Source organism: Gymnoscopelus microlampas (genome assembly GCF_963454915.1).
Source record: "Gymnoscopelus microlampas genome assembly, chromosome: 12".
NCBI lineage: Eukaryota > Metazoa > Chordata > Actinopteri > Myctophiformes > Myctophidae > Gymnoscopelus > Gymnoscopelus microlampas.
The window spans coordinates 34,124,065-34,148,322 of NC_139949.1; the positions used below are offsets into that span (position 1 = coordinate 34,124,065).

Genomic DNA, 24,258 nt, shown 5'->3' on the forward strand with positions numbered 1-24,258 from the left:
AGTCAATATATGTTGCAAATAAAGTACATACTGTAGGCCACTGACCAAGAAAAATTGAGACAAAAAGATTTCTAAGATTACTAGATGAAACCATTAGATTCACTCATCCATGTGAGTCCCTTGCTCGCGGGGCTGTAGTATTTAAGTTACTCATTCACGTTCTCTGATTTTATCATTGCAAGGTCACAAGTGATTTGATTAGACAACGCAGCATCATTTACTATCTCTGTGATCTCAAGCTGGCTAAAAAGTAATTTAACTCTGTCCTCTGGCCTGAACCAATCCCCAGGATGTTTAACAGTCAAACATCTAATTTCTAATGTATAAATGTAAGTTATAGTTTTATGGTATTTCTGCTTTATTGAGGTAGCCTACTGTAGGAAAGTGACAAGTACCCAGAGGGTGAGGACAGATAGGTGGGATGATGCTCCACGCAGGTTTCAATTCAATTCAATTCAAAAGAGAAAATTGGAGTGAAACGTACGCAAATACATTATGAATTAACCACTTAAGTCATATTTAATAATGAAAATATCCGATCTACATTATTTGGGCAGCCTACTCGGGAATGATGCAAGTTGGGAATGCATGCCTCACCCAGTTATGCAATACTCTTGTCAGAGTACCCGACCCGTTGTACCCATCTGTTTGTTTGTGACGGGTTTATCACCAGAGGCATTTTTTGAATTCGCCCCTTAGGAATGCAGGTTTCACACAGAGATTCCAGGCTAATATCTACACAGTGATATTAGTCTGGCCATGCCAGGCTAGAGACTTTGCACATTTATTGTAAGTATGTCCAAGAGAAGTCAAAATACTTTCCAATAGTCTTAGAATAGATCTTGACAATTCTTTTCGGGTTGTTTCTATATTTGTCTCCACCAGGCTGAAGGAAAAAGTGCTCCGAGGAGCACTTTTTCTAGTTTACCGTGAGACTTTAACCAGCAGATAAAAAAAGCATCAAGAAGATTCTAAATAAAATAAAAATAAATATTACATTGGATGATGGGCTTGACAGAAACGATATTACGTTTCTGTAAGTGAATTCTCTGTTGCCCTCGCTTCACAATTGTGTCAGTATTCATGTCGAATTTAAGACTCTTTCGGATCAGAAACATCAAAAGTGGGCCTTGGAAACATGCACACTTTTGATATTTTGAGACATTTTGGAAACATCCACCAAGCATGTGGCATGCAGACTTGTGAAATGGTTGTCTAAATGCATGCCAATGATGTGCAACTACTGCAAATGAATGATTCTAAAAATAATGGCAAACAATTATGGAAAATATTGAATCAAATAATGGGAAGATCATCTTACCAGATTAATTCATTTATTGAAATCAATGGAGCTTTTCTGACTAAACGAGATTGCCACCTAGAAAATGACACCATCTGATGGCTCCTCCTCATGCACATTAATTGAAAATGATATAATGCAAGGTAAAGACTGTCAGTTTGATTTCGTGCAAGTCGCCATCCCTGACATTGAGAACTTGCTGTCATCATTGTCATGTGAGAAATTGGAGAAATCCAATTTGTCTTCAATAAATGTTCAACATACAGGGTTTGTCCTACGGTTTGGAATGAGATAAAGGTCATTCCTTTACCTAAGGATAAAAAGAGACCTCCTTTTCCACAAACTAATTTAATTTCCTCAAACAAACAGTTATCTATCACTCAATATCATTCTGGAACTCTTTGCCATCTCACATTAATTACTCATACAGGCACAAAAAGGGAAATGCTAGTGTGCCGAGGTCCACAAAACACAAAAAAGTAAACAGTAAAACTGGATATGGTATGAACATAATATAATAATAAAAGCTCAAATGTCATATATTGACAGATATGGTGGTCAGAATAAACAACTCACCATACATGTTTGTGTATACAGTATGTGGACTGTGAGAAGGAAAAGGCCACCATGTGTACTCTATAGGCTCATTAACCCATTAAGACCTGAGGCCGATTCTAAAAACGTCTTCTAAATCCTGACCTAAGTTTTCTGAAAAACATTTTGTTTCTATACTCTTTATAGCAACAAATATACACACAGAAGTGTTCCCGGCTTGAAAGGTAAAATAACGTATAGGTGTTCCAGGCCTAAATGTTAAGGCATATGAGTTGATATAGGATGTATGAATGTTTCATTTGTGAGCTGCACTGTGCTATAGGCCAAAGTTATGTTTTTGTTACATTTTCAGCACCTTGATGTACAAAAACTTGAGAAAGAAGCACAATATGTAATTATGCTACAGTATCCTGGGTGTGGTACTTATACTTTAGTGCGTCATACTGTATGCCAGTTATACAGTGTAAAACAATTTAATTGGTATGTGACAAATGTCACTGTCCATCAAAATGTTGACCTTTGTCCCTTAGATTTTCCACTAAGCATTATGATTGTTTTATATTTACACACATACTAAACCTTTGCTCTCTCATTTAAACTGCTTTGGCAGAACAATTCTCATTTAGCTTCTTTACACCCAAGCCCATTAAAGTTATAAAACTCTCATGAAAAGGTCTTTGTTCTTTCTCAGAAAATGTAACATTTGATCTACTGTATATTATGATTAAAATAATATAGCCCGCTATTACATAGACAAACCCTTATGGTACAATGCATGCATTTAATGTTTTTGTATAAGATAAGGTAAGATAAACCTTAGGTTTTTGCCTACGATGACCCACTCCAATTTTCATACAGGAAAGAAGTAGGAGTCGATGATGACATTTTTTATCTGTTACACAAGATCACCATTTAGAGTTATCCGGAACATCTGCCAAAATAATGTTCTTAGAATTATTAACATTTTATATTACATACACCCACTCAGCCAACACGCTCCTTAATTTGAACTGAATAGTTCCATAGTTGCATGGGTCATGGATCACGTGTAGACCTCAGTATGTGATATAGCTTACCATCATGACCAACAAAGGGTCACCTTAGGGTATGGTTTTATCTCAGTTTGTATTTACACTGTACACCTCTGACTGTAGGCATAGCATTCCCCTTTCCACAAGAAGCTCATTGTTGATTTTATAAAGAGAAAAAACAGAGGTAACATGATAAATAAAGGCAGTTTAGGTGGTCCCCTCATACACATACCTGGGTGCTCATGTCAATAGCAAGCTGGATTGGAAGAATGTGTCATCTTTAGATTGTTTTTCCTCAGGAAGCTCAGGTCATTTGAAGTCAGCAGATTTATTTTATGTATTTTTTGGAGGTATTATTAGCAAATGTTATTTTCTATGCAGTTGTCTGTTGGGGTGGCAGCCTAAGAGCTGAGAACAGGCACAGGATGAATGTATTGATCAAGAAGGCAGGATTGATTATTGGTTTGACCCCAGTTTCTCTAGAGGTCATTACAGACATGAGATCCAGAGGAAGGAATGGGAGCATCCTGTCACATGATGACCATCCTTTGTACAGAACCTCTTTAAAGAATACTGGAAGCAACTGACTCCTATTGCCAAAATGCTCCTATGAAAGTTTCAGGAACTCTTCAGCAGTTAGAATTCGTTCTTTTATTTATCAATTGTATGTGGCAAACTGGCCAAGTGCACATTTTCACTTTAATATTTTGTTTACCTTTATTGTTGTTGCAATGATATCATTCAATGATTTGCATGGTGTTATCTATTGTGTATATTGTGTATATGTCTTTGTCCATGGCGGCAAACCAGTTTCCCCTTTGCAGATCAATAAGGTTAATCCTATACCCTATCCTACCTTTATTGATTCTTGGGGGAAATGTAGGTATTATAGCAGCGGCAGTAGCAGTGCTGAAATACAGACTAGAGGTACAATAAACATAATTGCAATAAGTAAATTACAATTTAGGCATTTAACAGTTGCTCTTTATCCAGAGCGACTTACAGTAAGCAAGGTAAACACATACACCAAATGCATAGAGACAGTGTAGTGCCTCAGTAATCTGGGATCATAGGTAAACCAAGAATCTAGCATCAGTCTAAACAGTATAATGTCAAAAACTATAGGATGCCAGGTCAACAAATGAACCTGGCATCTGTCTAAATAACATGCTATTTAAATTACATTTAAACCTTTGCAGTAGACTGCATGGTCGTCAAGGCTAGGTCAAGTGAAGAGGTGAGTCTTCAGATTACAACGGAAAATTGGGAGCGAGTCTGAAGTTCTAACTGCAATGGGGAGTTGGTTCCACAGTTTGGGAGCCAGAAGGAAGAAGAGTCTGGGACGTGTGGAGCGTTGTCTTGCGGATGTTATAGGGAAGGCTAAGACAGCTTCCCAGTGTTAGCTGATCTGAGTGAGCGGGAAGGGTTGTAGGGTTGGATCAGACTTTGAAGATATGGGGATGCCATACCTTTGGTTGTTTTGTAGGCCAACATCAGTGTTGTACTCTGTGCGGGCAGTAACTAGGAGCCAACGGAGGAAGCAGAAAAGAGGGGAGACATGGGGAGACATGTGAAAATTTTGGCTGGTTGAAGAGCATTCTGGTCTCTGGATCATTTGGAGGGGCTTAAGTGCACATGCCGGGAGGCCAGTAAGGAGCGAGTTACAGTAGTCAAGTTTTGATATGACTGAGGTCTGGATAAGGAGCTGGGCTGACACCTGGGTGAAGAAGGGTCTGATCCTTTTAATGTTATAATATAGAGTGTAAACCTACAGGATCGAGTGACCACTGCAATGTGTGCCTTGAATGAGAGCTGACTGTCCAGAACACCAAGGTTCTTGGCCGTAGAACCAATGCCACCAGGGCCTTGTCTGTGGAAATAGTTAGATCCTGCATGGGGCAGGACTTAAGTGGCTACTATATCCAAGTAAAAGTACAATACTTAGTACTTGATAGTATGGGTGGATGAATATGGATGAACAGCAGCACACTGATTGTGCAGTATTGTGCCAATTTAAATTAAATACCAGTATTATGCCAATTTAAATTAAAGCCCTAACTGTGGTGGCTGTGAATGACAGGATTTGACCTTAGATGAAATTACTTTCCAAGCTGTGTTAGCCTAAAGTCTGGTGACACGATAGTGTTAGCCAGGCTTTCCTTTGAGCTTTGGTACAGGGCATGTGCATGTGCACACATTGTAGCCTAACCATTGTTTATCATGTGTAACTGTGTGAAGTGCTTGTCATTATTACTTTGCACTCTTTTCTTACTTTCTTTGTTTTGCACAATGTTTAAATAAAGTGCATGTTTTTTTTGCTAAATGTGCTTTAAAAATGTTAATTTGATGAACAGAATCAGGATTAACAGAATACAATCCCTTACAGTGGGAACAGTTGGCTATATTAGTTGGAATACATAATGCCTTTGGGCAATTGAAAAAATGGGAACACATTTCTCAAAGTTAAAAAGTAAATATTTGCTGCCCATGATTAGTGCTTTAGGCTGTGTAACATGTATTAAAGGCAAGCTAATATCGTCTTTTAGCAGCATTTGATAAAATGATGCCAGGTAGAGTCCTTTGATGTTTTTGTTCCTTCTATTACCACACATACAATACAATGTCGCCCCTTGTGGACAGTTCACAGGGCCAAACAAAAGCGGCCAATCGTAACAGAGGTCTCCAGCGGGCCTTACTTTGAGTGGCGTGAATACCAACCATTCAGCTGCGACTCGGCAAGTCACTAACCAATAGCAAGTGCCATTTCGCTGCGGGAGGGCGGGCTCTCTCGCTATCGCAGGCAGAGGAGGGCCTGGCCACTAGAGCACAAGCGGAAGGAAAATGGCTGCCGTGGCTGCAGAGCCAGGCGCTGCAGTGGTTCCGATAACAACAACAACAGCGGCTACGGACGATGAAGGCCACCTCGAACCGGGCCTGGGCGGGCCGTCGCATCGGGGAGCCGGCCTCGGGCCCGTCTCGGAACACGAATACGCGTCAGTTATGGACCTAGTTGACCCCCATCTGAAGGATGGGGATGTGGTGGTGGAGGAATGCGGCCATGTCAGGCCGGAGCTAGAAGCCGCGGCGGGAAAAGCCTTCATCTCCCGTGCTGCTGGCGAGGAGGACGTCGTTACCGCATCCGACGGCGGAGAACTGTTGTCGAAATACACGCCGTCGCTCTCGGGCGTAGGGGAGCGTCTGATAGCCGTGGAGCGTTTCTCTCCCTTGGCGGTGGTTGAAGCGGAGGTTCAGGCTGTCTACCACCAGAGCATCACCACGGACCCTCAGCCGTCAGCGGTCTTCCTGCACTCGTTCCCCGCTCACCCGCCCGTGACGGAAGCCGGGCTGTCGTTAGCAGAACCGGCGGAACCGACCACCACCAACGACTATTATCAGAACCGAATCGAGCCTAGAATATTATCCCAACCGGTGGATATAGACGTTTATACATCTTTGATAGAACCCGAGCTGCTGGGGCCCGAAGAACCCGCTGAGAGTAATCATCCCGGTTCCGCGGTTTCTAAGGATGTTGCTGTGGAGGATGCTGTGCTGCGGGACGGTGCCGTTACAGCGGACCGCCTGTCGCTAAGGGAGAGCCAGGTCCAGGTGGCTCTCAGAACTGCCAACACGGACATGGACACAACGACAGGTTACATCAATAATTGTGATTTCTCATCTTCTAGTGCCGGAACTCAGAACAAAAACTATCCCGTTGTTAAAGACGAGCCCCCGGTAACAGGCCAAGCTGGGTCGGTGACCGTTAGCTCCTCGTCGGTGTTGGGATCACGGACTCTGCAGGACCCTAGTTGTCCATCTTCTTCGTCTTGCCGTTCGCCTAAACGGAGGCTCATAGACGCCACACACTTGAAGCAGGAGACGTTGGGGATGGGACTCGAACCCGTCGCGGCGGAGCCCAGCAGCGGTGCCGAGTCGAAGCCCTCCTTGCCGTGCCATGTGGTCTCCGAGCCTTCTTCTGTGGAGCAGCTGACTCCCGGTTCCGAGGTCCGGGTGTCCCTGGACCACATCATCGATGACGCGCTGGTGGTGTCCTTCCGGGTGGGCGAGAAGATATTCTCTGGGGTGCTAATGGACTTGTCCAAAAGGTAACTGGTGTGGTGACTACTGAAAAATACATGATTTCTTTGCAGTAGGCTTAATTCAATGTCTCAATAAGTGGGTAGCCCCTTAAAGAACACCCTGTATACATTTTCCGCCAGCCCAAATACAAAAAAGGTATACATGGTTCCGAAAGGGGCTTAGTAAGTGGGGTGTTTCACTGTTATCTCCCACCGTATAGAGAAGTATGGACCAAATCATATGATATCAAACCATACAATCATTTTTAGATACAGTAAATGGTGTGGCCTTACCATACAGGCTTACACGCAGTCAAGTGTGTACCTAGGAAAGACATCCATGTAGGAAAGAAATGTAAGGCCATCATCTGTGAGAATAATTCAGAATCGTGTGATCAGTAGCGTCAGATAAATACTTTGTTTGGTTAGATGGTAGTCTTTGTCAGCCTATATAAGGTTTTTAGGCAAATATTTGTGTGCTTTAAATGCAGTTGTATGGGGGTTACTGCAGGGGAAAAAACTTAGTCTAGGTGCTACAGGAGGGGTTTGCCTGTGCAGGCTTGGGCTCCACAATAGGGACAGAATTTCATACCTCAGTAGTTATGCCAAATATCTCAATACAACACACAATATGACCATGGGTTCACATCATGTTATATTCAAGTGTAGCAATGGTGAAAACTAAGCATTCTTCCTGCCGCTCTTCTTTTAAACGTTTAGACTGACATTTCGTGACAGGCCAGTTCAGTCTTGGTGGTATGCCTAGATTGAACTGGTCTGGCGGAATCCCTGCTGGTTCAAGTCTGAAGTATTGTAAGATACTAATCATTCACCTCTCTTATTAGTTGAGTTCTAGTCCTCCTGAGTGACCATAATTTAGAGGACAACTCTTTAGGGTACAGGACACCCATGAGGAGATTATGTTAGGTCCATCCTGTAAGCTCTTTGTTGTTTGTTATGCATGCATACATACACACCATGCATGTCATGTCCACAAGGTTAGTGCAAACATACCTACATAATCAGCCATGTATAACAACCTAACACACGCTTCAATGGCCTCTGTGTTAAAGGCCTATTTATTAATTATGTACATACATACATAATATAAAGGATATCAGCACAGAAGTGTAGCTGTAGCCTAACCCTTTTACATGCACTAGAGGGCAAATGATGGCTGTGTGTCCAGAGCACTTGAACACAGACTTGACCTACTTTCATAACTTGCATAATGCATTCACAGTCACATCAGTCCTTCCTTGGTCTCATAAATCTGGTCAAATGAGTCTTTTCGGATTGTGTATGTTTGTATCATACTTGCAGTGTCCACTCAAAAATTTGATTTCGCTTAACCCTATTACACTTCATATTTGTATAGAAAAGCTGATGCTTATGCCATGAAATAACATACCGTAGCCCTAACCATATGGCAGCCCTTGTCGTGATGTAGTCAGATGATAAAAGCTTATTTACATAGGCATGCAGTGTTCTGTAGCTTAATATCAGTAGGCTTGGCTCATGATTCATGGAATGCCTGAAGGGTGTTTGCTTCCAAAGGCCTGTTTCCTGGTAAAGAGGTCTTCTGATAGTCCCGTTAAAGATCATCACCATGTAAGCTTATTAAAAGCCTGTGTTGGTAATGCCAACCAACTTGTGTACTGTGTAGTGTGCACTATAAATAGTGGTTCTTGTGGTTTGCATCATGGGCCAAAGGAGCATTTTTTTCAGTCCACCACCACCAAGTGAAGAAAATAATATATTATAAAGGGTGCAACAGTTAATCTAACTAATGTAATTAATTGATTATAAAAATAATCGATAATCAATCATGATAAATGATAAATGAATCAATCAATACTTGATTCCTATTTTGGGCATGTCATTATAGGCTAAACGTTTTAAAAATTGTCAACAATCTTATATTAAAATTGGCTTAAAAGGATCCCTGGCTAATAAGCCTCATATGCCTTAATACATTATCATTGCCCTCTATAATAACATTTAAAAATTAAAGACACCGTTATTTTAGAAACCGTGCATCTTTTACTCAAGGGGGACAATGCCCGTTGCAAGTTGATGATGTCCTTTTGTTCATGTGTGGTCCAGCCCTATGGAATGCATGTGCTAATAAAACATATTTAAAAAAGATATATATTTATATGGTTTTATGCTCATATTAACCGTAGGAAGTATTACGTTGGTTTTAGTTATGTTTAGGTTAAGTATATTGTTTATTGTTGGACCACACATGGCCAAATTACATCATCAACTTGCGACGATTGATCATTAGGAGAAATGAATGGATTTAATTTGGGGAACAAAACTGCCATTACCTCAACTGTTTTAAATCATGGCAAACATTCTAAATGAAGTGGTTCAGTGTATGTATAGTAATACAAAATTATATAACCCAGAAAAGGAAATTCAGTCCTTGCTGTTATGTCTGTAATGTACAGTATGAATAATAGTTGTGGAAACTAAAATGTGGATGTACTGTTATACAACAGTGCAACTTGTTTTCAAGAGGTTATTTGTTACACTAGTCCTATCCAAACATCATGCCTGACCTCAATGCCCCAAAGCAGCTGTGTGATGGAATCTAATATTTTCAGATCACTTCAGTCAATGTATCCTACACACAGTATAATTAGTATATTTTTCCTTGCAATTTTAGACATGTGAACACAATCACCAGTGAGTCAGGGCACCAACGGCATCCCTGGAGCAAGCAGGGGGTTTAGTGTTTGAGTTTGGAGGATTGAACATTAGGCACTATTCAGGTATGAGCCCAAAGACTAAACACCAGGCCATCCTCGGACCTGGTGCTTTAAAGAACATAACATGGGAAAGTTCTAGTTATTATTCTTTTTTCCATAAACATTAACAGAAGTGTGCAAGTCACATCAACTGACCATCAACCCGACCATCTTTGTTATCATTTAAAGATGTTTACTTTTTAGCACCATAACCTTTACCATTTAGTCATTAATAAAAAGTAAAATTATGCCTAAGCACCCATGTTTTTCAGTTACAGTTGAAACTGTAATACTGGTCTGTCCATTGTGTGTCTTGTATCGGGAAGATGGGGAGAATGAAGATGCCAGCTATATTCATGGTGCTACACAGAATCACACTAGCTTATCTCAGTTTAATTAATGGGCTGAATATAGACAGCCTTGGAGAAGTGAGAGAGAGAGAGAGAGAGGAGTGAAGATGGGAGGAGGGAGGTGTTGATGAAGGGATGGGAGTGGAGACTGTCAACACAAATATGGGGGAGCATAATGTGAGTGTAGTGATTGTTGTTATTGCTGTGAATTAAACTGTTCAGCTCTGAATTTGGCCTTCAAATGACCCTGAAATACAAATAAAAACGTAATGAATTATGAAGAAAATCTCCCACGAAGAGGAAGCTTTTAGTGGATGTCAACAGCTGACTCTAGCTGTCCCTTTGTCTTCACCCATTGTCCTCACTTATTTCCTGCCCTCTGAGAACTTCCTGCTTGCTTGTGATTGGCCAGGAGGGTTCCATGGCATTGTTTCCATAAGGCATTATGTGTGTTCACACAGGCAGGTAACATCATTGTCTTGTCACAGTATGTATAGTGTATATAGTTATATTGTATACACATACAACTATAATAAATCGTTTGATGTAGTAAAGGAAACATTTCACGTGTCTGACAGGGGCACAAGACTACAGCAGCCCACATGACTTTTCATGTACAGTGCAAAGGGACAGTGTAGATATGCTTAGGCTGTCGACTAACATGCATATCATTGTTTTTATTATGTTATCATTTCATTACAAACTTCCATAATAAGATATAAGATAGATTTCTTTGCAACATTATTGGTTGCAACACAAACTACAGAAAGGGCATATTGGGTAAAAAAATTAGAGAATATTTTAATTAGAAAGATTTAATTTTACATTAAATATCTATGTGGGCCTTAAATGTAAGTGTTTTAATTTGTGCAATACTTTACAGAATAATAAAGCGGAGCTCCTTTAGGACATGGTTATTATTCAAAATCAATGTGTATCGTGATACACATAATATCGTGGCTTCTGTATTGTGATAAGTATCGTATCATGTGGTTGTAGGCACTACCCAGCCCTAAAAGTAACGATAAAATGATGGGAGCGCGCCGTGTCTAGTCATGACTTTATTACGACTTGCGTCTTAATAAAATCATATAAAACAATTCAATTTCGTCGTTGTGACAGTGACATTATTTAAAGGTCTGTTGGTGTAAGGCCGGCATAAAAAGTATTTTAGTGTATTATTAATGTGAGAGGATGGCAGATTTAAGTCTTTTAAGTAGTTCAAAAAGTATTTTAGTGTAGAAGGCATTAAGCATACACAAACCATCAGACACATAGCCAACAGTACAGTTTCTTCCATATTAGGACAGATCTGTTCAAATACCCTTTTATTAGATTAGTTAGTTCTCCATCTGCTCCTGTTACTCCTTCCGTCTTTCCTCCTAGTCAGGTTGTGTGATGTATTATTCACTCATTTTTCTAGACACGCCAGTTCACATCAGCTCAGCCCGTTATGGAGAAAGGCAGGGGAGTCTTCTGTTTGTACCCTTTTAGTAATGTTTATATGTGCTCTTTTTGTAAAGTTACTTGTTTTCTGTATGGAGACTACGGATAGAAATGAGCATTCTTGCTAAATCCGGCGTATTTACATTGCATTGTATGTGTGGTGTTCATTAATATGTGCTGTCCCTCCCAAATAAACATATAAATAAATAGATGTCTGTGGAATAGACATAAAACACAGAACAGGGCCATCATCAGAAAGCCAGTATTATCCGTTTCATTTCATCTGAATGTTGAATAATTTAATGCGATGGCCACTCAGTGAGACATATTTTAAACTGAATCAGGTGAATGTATTTTTTGGATATGTACAGTACTTTTATACATCACACACTCCCTGTGGTATGCTCAGCCAAACGCACCACCTTCTGTAGAACTTGCAGATCCCGGATTCCGAATGTTGACAAACTATACCTTATTCTTAACTATTATTTTCTGTCTGTCTTTTTGTCTGTCGTTGTATGTTCCCCTCAGGTTTGGTCCCTATGGCATTCCCATCACAGTATTCCCCAAGAGGGACTACAAAGACAGACCCCAAGTAACTATGCAGCTACAACCAACCCAGCAACAACAGCAGCAGCCTCTCCAGGAACCAGAAAGGCCTGACGGTGTCAACACAAAGACGCTTGCAGACCTGGACATCGCCTGCTCCGAAGGCCCCGACCACCAGCGTCTTAGTGGGGAGGGACAGGCAGTGGCAGCAATCCCACAGCCCTCTCAAACTGCCCCTCCTCACCCCTGGAGCTCCAAGCCTCCTCCGTTGTTCCAGGAAGGGGCGCCGTACCCTCCTCCACTCTTCATCAGGGACACGTACAACCAGGCCTTACCTCAGCCACCCCCCCGCAAGATCAAGCGGCCGAAGCGGCGGTATCGCTGCGAGGAGCCCACGTCCATCATGAATGCCATCAAGCTCCGCCCACGACAGGTGCTCTGCGACAAGTGCAAGTCCGCGGTGGGGAGTGGTAACAGCGGGCTCCCCCGGGAGGCACGCAGGGGCCCGCCAGCATCATCTGACTCCCGGGGTGAGGACGCCGCCAAACGGAGGAGGCAGGCTGATGGAGGCTCTGTGGTTAGCAAACGGCTACGTAATGAAACGCCACGAGAGGACAAAGGAGGGCGAGGCGTGGCAGACAGACGCTCTGCGTCAGGGCTACGAGTGTCTTCGGGATCTTCCTCTGGTCGAATCCCTAGGGGTGTGGCTTCTTCGTCGTCTGTGTCCCACTCAGCCAATAGCAACCGGGTCCGTCTGAAGCTGAACTCTAAGCAGAAGGCTCTGGGAGCGAAAGGTGCTGCTGTGGAATGCTCCAAGGCACGACATGTTCTAAAAAAGCTGTCCAGGACCTCTCAGCCCAGGATCCAGTCGACCCAGAGCGCCTCCCAGCAGCCTCCCCATCACCGGAGACAGCCAAAGGACAGCTCTGCCAACTCCAACCCTGCGCTGACGGGGCCCAAGACCATGACACGCTCCGCATCCCTGCAGGAGGCCAGCCAGAATCAGAAGATCCACTTCACGCGCCGACTGCAGCACCTCAACACGGCAGTTGTCGGGTCGAATCCCCGCGCCACTCCGCTCCCGCCTAGGATGCGCATAAAGCCACAAAGGTATCGTACAGAGGACAACCAGGTTTCACCCCCAAATCCCCCTCCCAAACAGCAGCTACGTCTGCCGTCTGTCAGAGCGAGCGCTCGTGCTAGTCCCCCTCCGAAGCAGCCTGCTTTAAGCCCTGCCCCTGATCCCTCCCCTGTCCAGGCTGTAGCTCAGCCCCTCGTCCAAGTCCCGCCCCCCGCTGCAAACATATCTCCTGACGTGCCTACCTGCCCCACCGCGCCCTCCCCGTCCTCTTCCTCGTCTGCTTCAGCAGGTGTTGCTAGCTTTGCTGTGGAGGTGCAGGAGGTCTCCACTAGGCAGCCAGAGAGGGAAGGGAGAGAGGCAGAGGAGCATGAGAAGCGAGGGATGACAGGAGGTTGCACAGAAGGAGGAGGAGGAGGAGTCAGCCAGGGTAGAGCGAGCCTGGTTGTGTATGTGTCTGCCGAGACCTCTTCATCCCACCCGCAGGCTGACTCCTCCTCTTCTTCAGGCTCCTTGGACCTGGAGGACCTCAAGTCCACCAACTCCGAGTGTAGCTCCACGGAGACCTTTGACCTCCTGCCTCCTGGAGACCTCCTCATCCACTCCTCTTACTGCTCCTCTTCCTCGTACTCCTCCTCTTCTACCCCGCCCCCTCCTCCCTCCTTTTCCTCTCCATCCCTTCCTAGCGCCTCCTCCTCATCCGCTGCTCTCACCGACATCTCTGCTCCTCCTTCCCTCACACTTCCTCCCCAAGGAAGTGAAGAGGTGCAGGGGGAGGCGATGGTTAATGAGGGAGAAGGAGAAGGGGTGGTTGGGGAGGATGGAGCCGGAGGAGGAGAGGAGCCCAAAAGGCGACGCAAGTCATCAACATGTTCTTCTTCATCTTCTTCCTCTTCTTCCAAAACGCCGTCGTTCACCAAGTCGGTGCTGAAGTGTGCGGCGCCCGATGGCCGCACCGTCTGCGTCGGAGACATCGTCTGGGCCAAGATCTATGGCTTTCCCTGGTGGCCGGCTCGAGTCCTGGGCATCACCGTCTCCCGGGGCGCCGGCACAGGCCTTGCCGTACTGCAGGAGACTCGAGTCTCCTGGTTTGGATCACCCACCACCTCTTTCCTCCCGCTGGCCCAGGTCGCCCCCTTCCTGGAATGCTTCCAGACTCGCTTTGACAAGAAGAGGAGGGGACCATACCGACGCGCCATCACTGAGGCTGCGCGGGCCGCCAAGCAGCTGACGCCGGAGGTCCGCGCCCTCCTTACGCAGTTTGAGACGTAAGGGCAAGGAGAAAAGAAAGGGACGGGAGTTAAGGACAAAGGGAGTTGCAGGCAGAGGAAGTGTGTGCGTGTGTGTGTGTGTGTGTGTGTGTGTGTGTTTTCGTGAGAGTTTTGAGTCCTGAGAGTGTTTGTGTAAATAAGGGTCTATGTTGGGGAGGGCGGGGAACAAGGTAGGGCAGGAAATGGCACTGGTCCACCATCACCACCCCACCTACCCACACACTCAGCCCCACCTCCTGCTGCTTCTAATCTATACAATCCCTCCAACCCCCCTCATCCCGGGATCAGAGATGAACCCCCCATCCCTCAGACTCTCCATATCTCCCCTTTGCTTCAAAAGACTGAGGCAACAAACAAGGATGTATAGATGGATGGAGTCACGGAGAGAGGGAAAATCAGACCCCTAGCCCCAACCAGAAAAAAATGCTGTTGAATAATAGTATTTTTTTCTTTTTCTTTTTTCATGATTCTTGATTTTCCTTTTCTATGTTAAGATTTGGCGGCCCCGTCCTCCTCCCCCTTTAGTACGAGCATGTAGACCAGTGGTTCTCAACCTTTTTACAACAAGTACCACCTCAGATTTTATCTGTCATTCCAAGTACCATTACCGCCAAACATGCACGCGCGCGCAGCGCGCGTGCATGTTTGGTATTTTGCGCGCGCGCAGCGCGCACGATTTTTTGGGCGGTTATTAGCGGTTATTGATGCTTTTTGGGCGGGTTTAGGATGGATTTAGGGCAGTGGTTTTCAACCTTTATCATGCCAAGGACCCCTAAATTGATAAACATTCGGCCGTGGACCCCCATTTGAAAATGTCTTGTGCCAGGGACCCCCAGAAGCAAAGATATCAGTTCATTTTCGCTTTAAAAAAAAAAAATATTCAAAGATATGCAACACTTTTTCAAGGTTTTTCCAAAAATAGCAGATCTATAAGCTCATAGGGCGGTGCCTGCTATTTTTGAATAGCCAAAGCTAAGTGGTTAAAAATGATTGTAACGCTATTAACTCATGTCCAACTTGACCATACTGTACAATACCAAGTACATTTTCAAAAAGCCAAAGTTTAAATGGGGCTGAAGCGGTTTATGTATGTTTTGTCATAATAATTAAAATCCACAAAGTTACTTGTAGTAACTAAAGTTTTCAAATAATTGAGGTGGAGTAAAAGTATAATATTTGCCTCTGAGATGTATTGGAATAGAAATAAAAATATTGCAAATTGGAAATACTCCAGTCAAGTAAAATTACCTTAAAATTATACTCAAGTACAGTATTTGAGTACATGTACTTAGTTACTTTCCACCACTGTCAGCATTAGATAAGATGAATTACTCACCTTCTGAAAAGATGAAAGAAAACACACTTTTGTTCCATAGCCCCACATTGTCTTGGTTTCAGAGATCATGGTTGTAAATATGAACTTTTGCCACAAAGTCTTTATATTCCATAATGTCCCATGACCCACGTCCGTGTTATTGACATTTTGACGATGCACGTTAGTCAAGTGGAGCTGTGTTCCGTGAGCAGAAAGCTGTCAAGTGGCCTCCAGAAAATAAATCTGGTTTCCTTTCAAAACGATGTGCATTTCAGAATAAGAGGTTTTTTAAAACTCTATCCTTGTAATGTTACAATGCAACACACGTTTTATTTTGAAATCATACTACTGGAAGTAGAAGTACCCAGGTAGCCTAGTTGAAACTACTTAACTTCACGCGAAAGCAGCTGTTTATGCGGAACGGGGGGAGAAAAAAAAAGTCAGACAAACAGTGGGGGGAAATCACGGATCTGTGAGAGTGTCCCGTCGTCCCGTTTGACTTTTTCTTAACGGAACGGCGTTCCGCCACCGAATCTTTTACCGGAACGCCGTTCCGGACCGTGCCGGCCCACTTTCACCCCTGCCCGTCACCGTGTTTGTTTTGATCGTGGCTACCAGTACCGGCGCATTCAAAGTAACAGCCAGGAAATGCGCTGTTCCCACGCTGACAAAGTGTTCAACAAAACCTTTTTTAAATTAAATTTGAGTGATATTATGGTAATGTTATTTCCATTCAAAGTAGTATTTCGATAGTTTTATTATGTTTTCATATATATAAAAAATTTTTTTTTTTTCATTTTCCCCACACTTTTTTCATTTTTGGGAAGATTCTTCCGCGTACCACCAGGGGGGGGCTCAAGTACCACCGGTGGTACGCGTACCACAGGTTGAGAACCACTGATGTAGACGAAATCACCGTGGTGATAATTTAGTTTTTCTACATTTTCCTGCAGGTTCTGAGGTTATTATTACTGATGGATGGTTAAGGTGCACTTAGTCAAACATGAAACTCAATACAGTCTCCCCTATTTCCACCAGAACACCTTTGTTATTTTTGCTAGCAGAGCTTGTGGGATGCAGTAGTGGTATGCTGTGGGCAGGTATCTTAGAACCGATTTTTTACTTCCTGTTCTGCTGTTCACACTTGTTTCTGCTGTTTGTGGAATCAGACATTCCCTTGGTTCTTCTGTATTCTTCTAAGAAGAGGAAGTGTTAAGGTTGTGCTTTGACCACATTTAGAGAAGCTAAAATATTACTTATTAATCTAGTGAATCTACCCATCATCCTCATTCTTTAAAATAAATAATTTCTGTGCTCCCGGGATGATCTGCCTCTTCCACTGTGAACTTGAAACTTTTACATGTGCGGTATTATTATTATTATTCACACTAACAAAATTGGCCTTAATGGAGAAATAACCGCCTTTTACCTTTGTTTTGGGGTTGAGGGCGGCGAGAGGGCTTAGAAGGGAACGTTAAAACAGAAAATCCATTTCTGTACTTTGTGTAATATGGGGTGTGACCTTTTGTATCAAGCATTCAGAACCAACAAACAGCTGATGTTGTTTTTAATTAGGAAGTAGCTGTGTCACTTCAACTGGGTCAAGGCCTGTTAATGGATCACAACTTTGTTGTTCCTGGTGGGTCCATTCAAGGTGTTTTATCACACTGGAGTTTTTAGGTGCTGCTGGGAAAAGTCTAAACCCCAGCTACACCCTTCTGTTTCAAAGTTGATTTAGTTAGAATTACAGCTTTAAAGGGGTATTACATCCTACTTAGAACATGTAATCTGCGTAACTTTGTCTCACCATGTTATGTGGGGACCCACCAAGCATATGTCTGTGACCCATTTTGCAGCCCTGTCCCTTAGTTTGAGGAACACTTACTATTGGGGGAATTGATGTAGAGACAGATTGTCGGGTAGGACACACTGACTAGAACCATTTCAGCACGGGAAATGTCTTGTTATGATAATAATGATGGCTTTTATTTGTCCTCCCTGGTTTAAAGTTTTTATTTTGTAATGTTTATTTTATGGACTCTTTTTACCATCTGTTTGCAGATCAGAGAATACTGTATAGTGGGATGACAAGACAAACACACAAAAGCCGTTTTGAAAGAAGTTTTAAAAAAATACAGAAAAAAAAGAGAAAACCCAGTTGAAGAATTGACTTGTGTAAATGTTTTTTTTTCCTGATGTTTAAAAAAAAAACTATTATAAATAAACTTGTCAAACTTCCAAGAATGCTGTTACCTAGTCGTCATTTTGGGAACTTTTTCTCATTGCTATTCACATTGACAGCAAGAGAACAAGGGTCAGCTAGACATGGATAGACATAGGATCCAGGAGAAGGCCTAATGCCCTGTACTTGGCCTTACTGGGGGTTGGGGCAGGGGGTTTTGGTTGAGGTGGTTAGGCGTCACTGTGCCTTTTTAAATCGGGCACGGTGACCGTTTGTACCAAGTACTGGTGTGCTGAATGAAATTGGATCCACAGAAAGTTATATTAGGCCTAAGCAAGAAGAGGGACAGAAGCAGGATAACAGTGGGTGGGTGGGGGCATGCTCTGTTGACCTATCTCTCACCTGCAAACAGATCTGTGGTAAATTGGGTCTTCAGGGTTGTGTTTTTCTCTCAAAGTATCTGGCAAAATGAACCATCTCTGATTTGTGTTGTTGCCCTTTGTTTATTTTTTATTTTTTTTGGTTGTTTGAAGATACTCACTCCTGAAATGAGTATCTCGTAACTCCAATGTTGGGTGTGTTGTGGGTGTTTTATTGAAAGTTGACATCCCGACCCTAACCCCATCCTCTGCTATGCTAGAGGGCATATGAAGCTACACCACCCCCGCCCCCCGCCAATATCCTAAATAAATGAATGAATCGGAAAATTTATATATTTTTCCACATTCCTTTAAACTTGACCTTTTGGAGTAATGAGTTACTCATCTGAAAACAGTGATGTGTATCTAAAGCGGTGGATTTCTTGCCAAGTAGCTTTTGGGAGAAGCACAACTCTTATTAGCAGGCTGGGAAATTATTACTAAACATGACATGATGACGTGTGTCTACTTGGAGTGCAATGACGCATCATTTGGAGGTCCTACTCACTTCTGAAAAGTTTCAGGTGAATTTTGGTATGTGCTAGCTAGTGGTCCATACCAAAAGTAGTTTGTTGGCTTGCTTGTAAGTAGGAAGGTTTTAAAGTACTGCTCATTCATTATTAGAGTCACACAGCTATAGATGCATTCAGTCAAGTCTATGGTAGGCCAAAACACAATAAATAGTCAAAGCATCAACTGCAATTAACACATTTTGGAGACACCGGACATCATGCATACCATTGTATTATACAGTCATGGTCACCAAATCACCATAAAAAAAAAAATGCTGCTGTGTATAGTGAGGAGTTATCACTGTTTCAAATGGTCAGTATCTGATTTTGGAATGGACTCTTCAATTCCTGCTTTTTCCTCACCCATTTAATTGATTGAGTAGGAAATCAATTTAGGTAAGGAGACAGTATGTCAATGAGAGACTTGCTTGTTGTACGCTGTGGGTCTAATTCACCCTGTAGCATTTTATTTAACCGTTGTACCAGTCAGAATTACTCCAATCCTCAAGTCCAGTACGTGTATGTATTTGGTGAGGCTGTTGCAGAGGCATGTTGATGGCATGAACTAATAACACATCGACACAAGATACAGGGGGAACCACATGATGGGCAATGTACCCAGTGTTGGGGGAGTTACTTTCAAAATGTAATGAATTACATATGCTTTCAATAAAAAGTGATAAGGCACGTTAACATTAACATTGCTCTTTCTGTGCGAAAGTAATGTAAATGTAATACAATGCATTACTTGCACAGAATACCCTCAAATGGTAGCACAAAAGGACTAGGCATGGTATCAAATGGAAGAGGATAGGCTAAATAGAATAGAGAAGAATACTGCAATAATGTCATTTGGCTATTAAAAGGATATTTCAGCATTATAATTCATAAGAAATAAATTAGGTTGTATAATAAAAGTCTAAATAGTGAATGGCAGACAAACTGCATTATCAGTGTGCAACTGTGCATGAATGTATTAGAACCTAAAAACGTGTTACTTGTTACTGTTACTTGCCATAGTAATTGTAATACTATTGCCTAATTTAAAAAAAAAAGTTATATTACTTTATTATTCATTAAAGTAATACTGTTTTGTAATGCCTATGTAATGTTACCCCCAACACTAGATACCTTCAGAGAAAGGACTTTCTACTTTTAGACTGTCCACAGAAAGAGACTGAGGGTGGGTGGGGCTGTGCACTCATACATTCCATGTGTGTGTAAAAGTAAGGCTATAGGGTCATATGCAGAGAACCTGGTCATGTAAAAACAATGTCTTGTTTTTGCACATCCTTCCAAGATTGACATAGTTTAGCATCCTGTACATAAGCATTTTAACAGTGGTCTGAATTCAGTGTTGTTTACAGTAAAGTGTCCCTGATGCAACATTTGGGTCCAATGACATGCTTGTGCAGGAGCACTTCTATGCAAATGTGCACCCTGCCACGGGAATACACCCTCCTTCCTTTTGGTGTTGTGGAACAAACCATCAGCCTTGTAGTTATCAGCAGTCTCTCTACCTCATGTCCAACCTGCCTGGCATTAACACTTTTCATTTGGAAATATGTCATTTTTGTTGAATGACACTGCTGTATAAATTGACCTTAACCACTTCAACCCTATAGCATCCCTATTCATGGCTAATATTTTTTTTCGCTAACACTTAAAAAAAATAAAATAAATATATATATATATATATATATATATATATATATATATATTAGGGTTGTCCGATATTGGCTTTTTTACCGATAACCGATATACCGATATTGTCCAACTCTTAATTACCGATACCGATATCAACCGATACCGATATATGCGGGGATTATTGTGATTAGGGTAAGCTCAAATTTCATATCACACACACACCATATACAGTAAGAACTCCTGTAACTTATTTATAAAGCAAAAAAAAAAAAAAAAAAAAAAAAAACGATACCGATATTTTCCCGATATCAATTTTTATGCTAATATCGGGAGGCCGATAAAATCGGACATCCCTAATATATATATATATATATATATATATATATAGAGAGAGAGAGAGAGAGAGAGCGAGAGAGAGAGAGAGAGAGAAAAGAGCAAAAACGGGAGGGGGTTATATATAGTGTAGAGCAAAAACAGGAGGGGGGCTAGTATAGAGCCCTTGGGAATCCAGTCAGCTAAGTATAGTTAATGTTATGTATTGTGCTGTAAAATAAATACATGTTAGGAGGATTGTGTGATGCAGAAAACATTCCAATGCTGTGTAGATCAGAGTAAAATCTGAGGAAGGAACTCTGCTAGCTCTGGTAGACTGTAGTTTTGTATTGAGCGGCTTAGGGTGAATTTCAAGCAAGATGGTGCTAAAAAAGTGCACGTGTGCTCAGTTAAACCCTTCAGTCCGTGTACTGTCTGCATATCTTGTACTCCAGTGTTGCCTACGGTTTCTGCTTCAGCTTTGGGTGGCTGGCTTTCAGGTTTGAATTGAGTGAATGCAAGACTGTGCTGTGGTCGAATAGCTCACACAGTTTAGCCAGGATATGTTTGTGGATGTGACATATAGACGACATTCTCTTGTTTTAGCCATGGGCTCTGCTCCGTCTGTTTTATCTGCCAGTGAAGAGTGTACCACTACTGAATCAGCTTCAATGGCTCTAAATAGCACTCGAATGTCTTTGGAAACCTCAGACCCTGTAGGAAAATAAGGCCCTGATAGTAATTATTATTTTCTTTTTCTGTTTTTTTTTTGTTGCATCAGACGCTCTGAACTCTGCTGTGAACAATAATAATCTTAACTTGTTTTCTCTGTTCTCCCTTCATTATTCCCGCTCTGTTTCACTTTTCTTGTATTTCCTCTCTACTACCTCTCCTCTGTCCCTCCTCCAGTGCTGCCACAGTGAAGGGTTGCTGATGGGCGTCTACACCTGAACACTGCCATTGGTGGAGAGGCTGACGGGCCATGACAAGAGCTGTCCAATGAGGAGAGGGAAGGATAGCATATGATATGGACATAATTATTATTATTTAAAAAAGATGTTGGGGGGGGGGGGGTGAAGATTCTATATTTATAAAGAGATGCAGAGATACTCGCCTACTAATCATGCTGTAAAACCCTGGGTTTGTTCTTGAAGGAAAATGCAGACAGTGTCAACATGTTTCAGGAGAGATTTGACTGCTTCAAATAATAATAATTGACCAGATTGATGCAAATTATCACGCACATATCACACAACACTGTGCGGACAGTATTGTGAATGATAACTCATATCCTAATTACTGTATATCCCAGTGCTGAACAGAATGTAAACTGAGCTGGACGTAGGACACCAAACTCAACAGTAAATGATATAAAGTGTCATTTTATTATAGCTCATGGACAGGTATAAGTACCTGGGTTTCAAAAACAGTAGCCCAAATACCAATGCACATAGGAACACATTCATTTTCCCCTCATATGTTTACCTTCTAGAGCTTCTTTAGTTTTTAGTCAGCTACAAAAAAACAAACAAAAGAAAAGAAAAAAGTCTATATTAATAACCAATACTGGGTCTTACAATCTCATTCCTCTAAAATGAGTGTAACAATCTGTCTCTGATGTGAGATCATTTCACTTGTTTCCTATGCAAACTTTTTTTGGACATAATTAAAAGTACAACAAACACAGAGGATATTTGACATAATGACAACGGTGTAGGCACATAGTTCACATAATTGGCATACATACAAAACAATGGACATACCAACACATGGGCAGATGGCAATACTGTACATAAAGTCAGTGTTTACATACATTTGGGCAGACGTGGACAGTGCTCCTAGTATGCTGTACATTAAAAGATGGTGTCCAAGCAAAGGTGCTTTGAATTAAGGCCGATTACTCAACTAATTTACTTGACTGAAGGAAATTCCACAAACAAGCGGATTATATAAAAAAACATGGGGAATTAGTTAACCACACAGCATTGGCATATTATTTCATTTGTTTTAAGAATAAGAAAGGACTAAGGACCATATAAGGCAACATTCAATGTGGATATTTGTTTGCAGGCTGGTGGTCAAGCTAGCATTTATAGGCAAATCAAACAAAATAGTCCATTTGTTAAACCCTCTGTCAGGCCCTATCTTGTGTGGTTGTGACTACCTAGATTTGCTATGCCTGAATTCTCCATAGTTAGTTATAGTCTGACTGAAGTGAAACATTTAATAAAATATTTACAATTAAATCGTGGACAGGGAATGCACTTTACCTACAAACTGTTTGGTTCCCAACCAATCTGTGATCCATGGAATTTGGTATGGTGTCCACCCATGTCAACTTTGAAAATTAAAATTATATTTATATAGGATATTTTGTTTGGTTTATTTGTATAGGGGCAGATACAGTATGCCATACTGTCCCTGAAAGCACATAAACATAGTTATATGACATCACAATGATTATGACAATGCTTCTAAAAAAAGCCCTGTTTTGATCAAATTAGCACAATCCAATATAATATACAGTTGTTTACACCAAATAAATCTATATTTACTCAGTCAGTGACCATTAGCATACAGTATATCTTAAATCCGGGGAAACAACAGAGAGAAAACATGTGTTGTACAGTATAGGGGCACCAACACAGTACTTAAAGGACCATACTGGAGTCAATACATGGCATTGACTATTCACAGCCTCAGCCATATATCGTACATAAACAGACAATTGTCCCTTCAATGGCTTTATGTTTAAACATTGTGTTTGTTTATATTTTGTCCAAAGTTATCTAAATATTAATGAACCTCCCTGAATAATTGAGTCAATGTTGGCCGTTTGTAATTGTGTGGTTAATACGTTATGAACATTTGCATTGTATTCATAATCAATCTTTTCTCCAGGGTCTATTTTTATCTAGACTTTTCATATAATGCTGTCCTTTAAAATTAGATGATAATGTAACCGTGCCAGACACACACACACACACACACACACACACACACACACACACTCACACACTCACACACACACACACACACACACACACACACACACACACACACACACACACACACACACACACACACACACACACACACACACACACACACACACACACAAACAATTAAATTACAAGTCTTTGGAAAACTTTCAGCAGCAATGTACACCATGAGTCATAGTCAATGGGCTAAATATGCCAGACCACCAGTAAGGTCCTTTAATATACTGACTGACAGAGGACTAGACGTTACAAGACTGAGCATGTTGGTTCTCTGATCAAGTTTATATGCAGGGTAGGAAACTACCCCTACTTTTCAAAATATAATCAGACAACCAAAGTGGCTGCAAGACACCCACCAGCCACAGTCAGAATTTGTAGCAGAATTGGGCTGTAGCTGGTATGTACGTCTGCTAGTCATCCTTGCAGCTAATCAACCACCATTTGAACATCCTACTCT

General features: G+C 41.9%; 1 protein-coding gene across 1 annotated transcript; it reads left to right on the forward strand.

The window, feature by feature from the left end:
• The first annotated feature begins 5,722 nt into the window (after positions 1–5,722).
• Positions 5,723–23,861, forward strand: pwwp2a (PWWP domain containing 2A). Its single transcript, XM_084074974.1, has 3 exons — positions 5,723–6,989; positions 12,046–14,409; positions 21,709–23,861. The coding sequence occupies exons 1-3, from the start codon at positions 5,728–5,730 to the stop codon at positions 21,731–21,733; spliced, it is 3,651 nt and encodes a 1,216-aa protein (XP_083931100.1). The 5' UTR covers positions 5,723–5,727; the 3' UTR covers positions 21,734–23,861.
• Positions 23,862–24,258: the final 397 nt, after the last annotated feature.

Coding starts and splice junctions, on each gene's coding strand:
- pwwp2a (XM_084074974.1), top strand. CDS start 5,728: ATGGCTGCCGTGGCTGCAGAGCCAGGCGCTGCAGTGGTTCCGATAACA. Junction 6,990..12,045: donor CTAATGGACTTGTCCAAAAG/GTAACTGGTGTG, acceptor TGTTCCCCTCAG/GTTTGGTCCCTATGGCATTC. Junction 14,410..21,708: donor CTCCTTACGCAGTTTGAGAC/GTAAGGGCAAGG, acceptor TCCCTCCTCCAG/TGCTGCCACAGTGAAGGGTT.